The 4,579-nt window shown below is 41.5% G+C and overlaps 1 protein-coding gene across 1 annotated transcript; it reads left to right on the top strand.

Annotated features, from left to right (window-relative positions):
- The first annotated feature begins 750 nt into the window (after nt 1–750).
- On the top strand, nt 751–1,401 carry LOC140816076 (uncharacterized). Its single transcript, XM_073175141.1, has one exon. It carries the CDS (start codon nt 751–753, stop codon nt 1,399–1,401), a length of 651 nt encoding a protein of 216 aa, XP_073031242.1.
- The last annotated feature ends 3,178 nt before the right edge of the window (nt 1,402–4,579 follow it).

Here is a 4,579-nt window from a genome sequence, read left to right as displayed (position 1 = left end):
GAACAAAGAATCAGGTTGCTGACCATCTCTCGCGTCTGGAGAATCCGAACACAGGTAATGAAATTATTCGGGATGATTTCCCGGACGTACAACTCTTTGAAATCGACAGCTTACCATGGTATGCCGACTTTGTCAATTATCTATCAAGTAAGTTCATTCCTCCCCATTTTACATATCTGCAAAAGAAAAAGTTTTTCTCAGATTTGAAATATTATTTGTGGGAGGACCCTTATTTGTTTAGAATATGTGCAGACGGAATAATTCGTAGATGCATTCCCCAAGAAGAGGTAAGTGAAATTTTGTTTCATTGTCATGCTGGTCCGGCTGGAGGCCATTTTGGGGCAACTAGAACTGCGTCCAAAGTCCTCCAGTCTTGTTTTTATTGGCCCACACTATTTAAGGATGCACATGCATATGTCACAAAATGTCCAGATTGTCAGCGCACAGGTAACATATCTAGGAGACATGAATTGCCTCTTACTAATATCTTTGTGTGTGAAATTTTTGATATTTGGGGTATCGATTTCATGGGTCCGTTTCCGGTTTCTTTTGGGAATAAGTATATTTTGGTGGCTGTAGACTACGTGTCTAAATGGGTGGAGGCTATTGCATGCAAAACTAATGACTCTAGGGTTGTCGTTCAATTTTTAAAGAAAAATATTTTTTCTCGTTTTGGCACACCTAGAGCCATTATTAGCGATGGGGGTACTCACTTTTGCAATCGTCAATTTGACAGTCTATTAGCTAAGTATGGGGTCCGACATAAGGTGGCAACACCTTACCATGCCCAAACTAGCGGTCAAGTCGAGGTATCAAACAGAGAAATCAAACGCATTCTTGAGAAGACTGTCGGTACTTCAAGGAAAGAATGGTCTAGCAAACTCAACGATGCACTTTGGGCTTATCGCACTGCTTTTTAAAACCCCCATTGGCATGTCTCCTTTTAAATTTTTGTATGGGAAATCGTGTCACCTACATGTCGAACTCGAACATAAGGCTTATTGGGCCACTAAATTTCTGAATTTTGATGCTAAAGCCACATGTGACGAGAGAGTGCTGCATCTAAATGAATTGGATGAGTTTAGGTTGGAGGCCTACGAGAATGCCAAGCTTTACAAAGAGAAAACCAAACGCTGGCATGATCAAAACATCGTCCATCGAGAATTTGTGGTAGGACAACTGGTCCTGCTATATAATTCTCGTCGGAAACTGATGCCAGGTAAGTTGCGTTCACGGTGGACAGGACCATACACTATCACACAAGTTTTTCCCTACGGAACCGTGGAGATCACCAGTGCAACAAATGGAGCTTTCAAAGTAAATGGGCACAGGCTGAAAGTTTATCATGGTGGTGCCATACCCGATGAGCCGACAACAGTGGATCTACATGATCCAAACTAAATCAAGGGAGTACAGTCAGGCTATCGACTCTAAATTTAGCGCTTACTTGGAGGCAACCCAGAGTTTAGTTTTATTTTTCTTTCATACTTTAGTTTATTTTATTTGTTCTATTTTACTTTCTTTTTGTTTTTTCTAGCATTTTTCGTGAGTTAATCTCAGTGAATGGTGGTGCAGTTAATTTATCTACTGGCGGTGGAATTTCTCAAGTATGGGAGAATCTATCAGGGCGATCGGTTTCAAAACCTCAAATTGACCAGGGAAGTTTCTGTACAATTCATTCATCTTGTTTGCTTTATTGAGTGTCAAATTTGATCTTTAGATTTATAGAATTGTACATGCATGGCATCACATTTGGGTTTGGGTCGTATATTTTTCCTAAAAAAAAAAAAAAATTGTATTTCTTTCTGATACCGAGGCTACCCGGACCCAACCCTGGACCCCTACACGGGGTCCGTGTGCTTAACCTTCAACAATGCCAAACTCCCGAGTCTGAACGGACCTATACACGGACCCCAGCACAGGGTCCGTGTCTCTTATTTTCGCGACCTCCTAGAACAAAATCGCGATTCTTCCTCCCCAAACCCATAAAGCCCTAAAATCTATTCCACTTCCATCGCCGCCCACACGCCGCCGCACTGGATGCCCGCACTGGCCCTCAAGCTGGTGTACCCCCTAGACCGCGCACCTCTCAAGACAGGCTCCGCTTCTACTCATCCTTACTGGATTGCATGGACGACGTCCGCAACCGCTTAGCTCGAGTCGAGCAACAGTCTCCCAACGCATATGCCCCACCCTGGGAAAGAGCTACTCTCGATGAATTCATGAACTTAGAGCTTGGATCAGAGGACGAGCAGTAGTTTGATTTTGTTTGGATGTTTGGAGAACTTTTTGCTTGTTTCTGGAGTTCACCATTTCATTTATATGTGGATATTGATGTATTCAGACATGTTTTTTCTCATTATTATCATTTGAAATTCAATTATTATCATTTGAAATTCAATCGTGTGTTTGTGTGCTTCCCCTTTTCCTTTTTACGTTTCCTTGTGTATTTGTTGTCGTGCTTTTCAGGAGTTGCTGATTTATCCCACATTTTCACCACTGACTCGACATTTGTCCAGGGAAGTGTTCTCTTTCGTTTGATATAACTGTCTTCATCGTTCTTTTCATTTTGCGTTACACTGAGGGCAGTGTCGTTATCAAAGTGTGGGGGTGGGTCAGTTTTGTTTCACGTCGTTGCACACACACTTCACAACACTTTTAAACGTAGGATGAGACTATTGATAGACAAAGAACTCTTGTTTCACTTAATAATCGGATTAATTTGTTAGATTTTGGATCACCCGGAAAATTGTTTCATGCCTAGTATTGAGTGAGAGGAGTCGTAGTTTCAAGGAGAGAGTCTAACATGAACCAGTTCTGTATCAACATTTTGTTCAATGCACGTGGTCAAACTTTTACTCATTGATAGTGATTTGGTGAAATGTGAACTTAAAAAAAAAAGAGATAGAAAAATCAAACAACGATCCCTAGAACTTTTCTGATTAGCCCTCGAAGCGAAAATACGAACGATGGTGACTTAGGGATGATTTAGGCGATCTTTGGACCGTTTGAGCCTTTCAAGCCTGACCGATACATCATTCATTGTCCCTAGTAACCCTTTTTGAGCCTGAAAAAATCGAATGGTGTGTGTCAATGACACACAGTTAGCCCCCATTCGTCAATTATTCAATGTCCCACATCAACTACCTGAATCTTAGCCTATACACTTTTTCCTACCGACATGTGAGAGAAATAAAACTCCTGTGCACATTGAAATGTTTGAATTACTCCAATGGATTGAAGAAATATGTGTGAAGGAGTCGATGAACTTTTATTCATGAAAAAAAAAGAGAAAAGAAAAGAAGAAGAAAAAGGAGAAAAATGTATAGTATTGAAAACACCCGAAAAAAAATCTGTGGGAAAGTTGGTGGACAATGAGAAAGAAAAGGAGACGCTAGAGCTCTGAAAATGATAAAATACAGTAATTGTTGACGAGTCGAAAGTTGAATGAATGTGCTGCAGGAATAATTTTTATTTTCTCTCACTTTTGATTCCCATATCTTTTATTGTAACCGTGAACTATGGCCTTACGTTATAAGCTTGAAAAGACCTATTAACCAAGTCATCGTCGTTCAACATTTAGTAGAGAGGGGTATGAAAGTCAAGCATATGGGGCGTCTCGATAACAAATGAAAATAAGTGATCATGAAACCAAGTAGCTGGTGATGAGTACGAGTCTGACCTGCACACTACACACATCTTGTTCTGTTGATCTTTACTGGGTAAATGTTTGAATCTTGAATTGCGGCGAAAATGAATCTTGTGATATGCGAAGCGTGGTCCTTTGACCGGGGGTGAAAGAGTTTGACAAATTGAGAAGTTTTGATTGTGGTACTTGAGTTCTGAATCTGAGATATTTCTCATCTTTATTTTTGTCTGATTTGTTCGAAGACGAACAAAGGTTAAGTGTGGGGGAGTTGATAAGCACGAATTATATAGCATTTTAGGGATTTTATTTTGTCGTATCCGTGCTTATCTGGCATTTTTATTCCGAGTTTTGCGCTTATTTCGTCTCATTATGGTTATTTGCAGGTTTGACCAAAAGAGGGTGAAAACCAAAGAAATGAAAGAAAAGTCAAGCCTCGCAACGCCACATCAGAAATACCCGGAAAAATAGGAGAGAACACAAAAGTTTTGGGAAACAAAGTCCTATACACGGACCCCGGAGACGGGTCCGTGTCATTCGACCATAAAAGAAGAATTCAGCCGAAGAAGCACGGACCCAGACACGGACCCCGGAGACAGGTCCGTGCCATACAATTGCCGAGACACAACTTACAGAGTCTCGACGGGCCCCTCGACGGACCCCTGCATGAGGTCCGTGTCCATCATCATACGAAAGAAGAAAAATCCAGTATGTACACGGACCCCGAGACGGACCTCTACACGGGGTTCGTGCCCAGTGTTCCGGAATAAATATGAGGCAGAGTCTACACGGACCCTTTCCCGGATGCAAGCACGGGGTCCGTGTACGCAATATCAGATCGAGATCTTGGCGAAGATTTGCTCGTGATTTGGAGAGGAATAAAAGAGGAAAACCTGGACATTAATTTGGTTGTTGAATTTTTTGAGAGGCAGC

Source organism: Primulina eburnea, chromosome 16 (genome assembly GCF_022965805.1).
Source record: "Primulina eburnea isolate SZY01 chromosome 16, ASM2296580v1, whole genome shotgun sequence".
In the NCBI taxonomy this organism is placed as follows: domain Eukaryota; kingdom Viridiplantae; phylum Streptophyta; class Magnoliopsida; order Lamiales; family Gesneriaceae; genus Primulina; species Primulina eburnea.
This window is presented reverse-complemented; position numbering and strand designations above follow the sequence as displayed.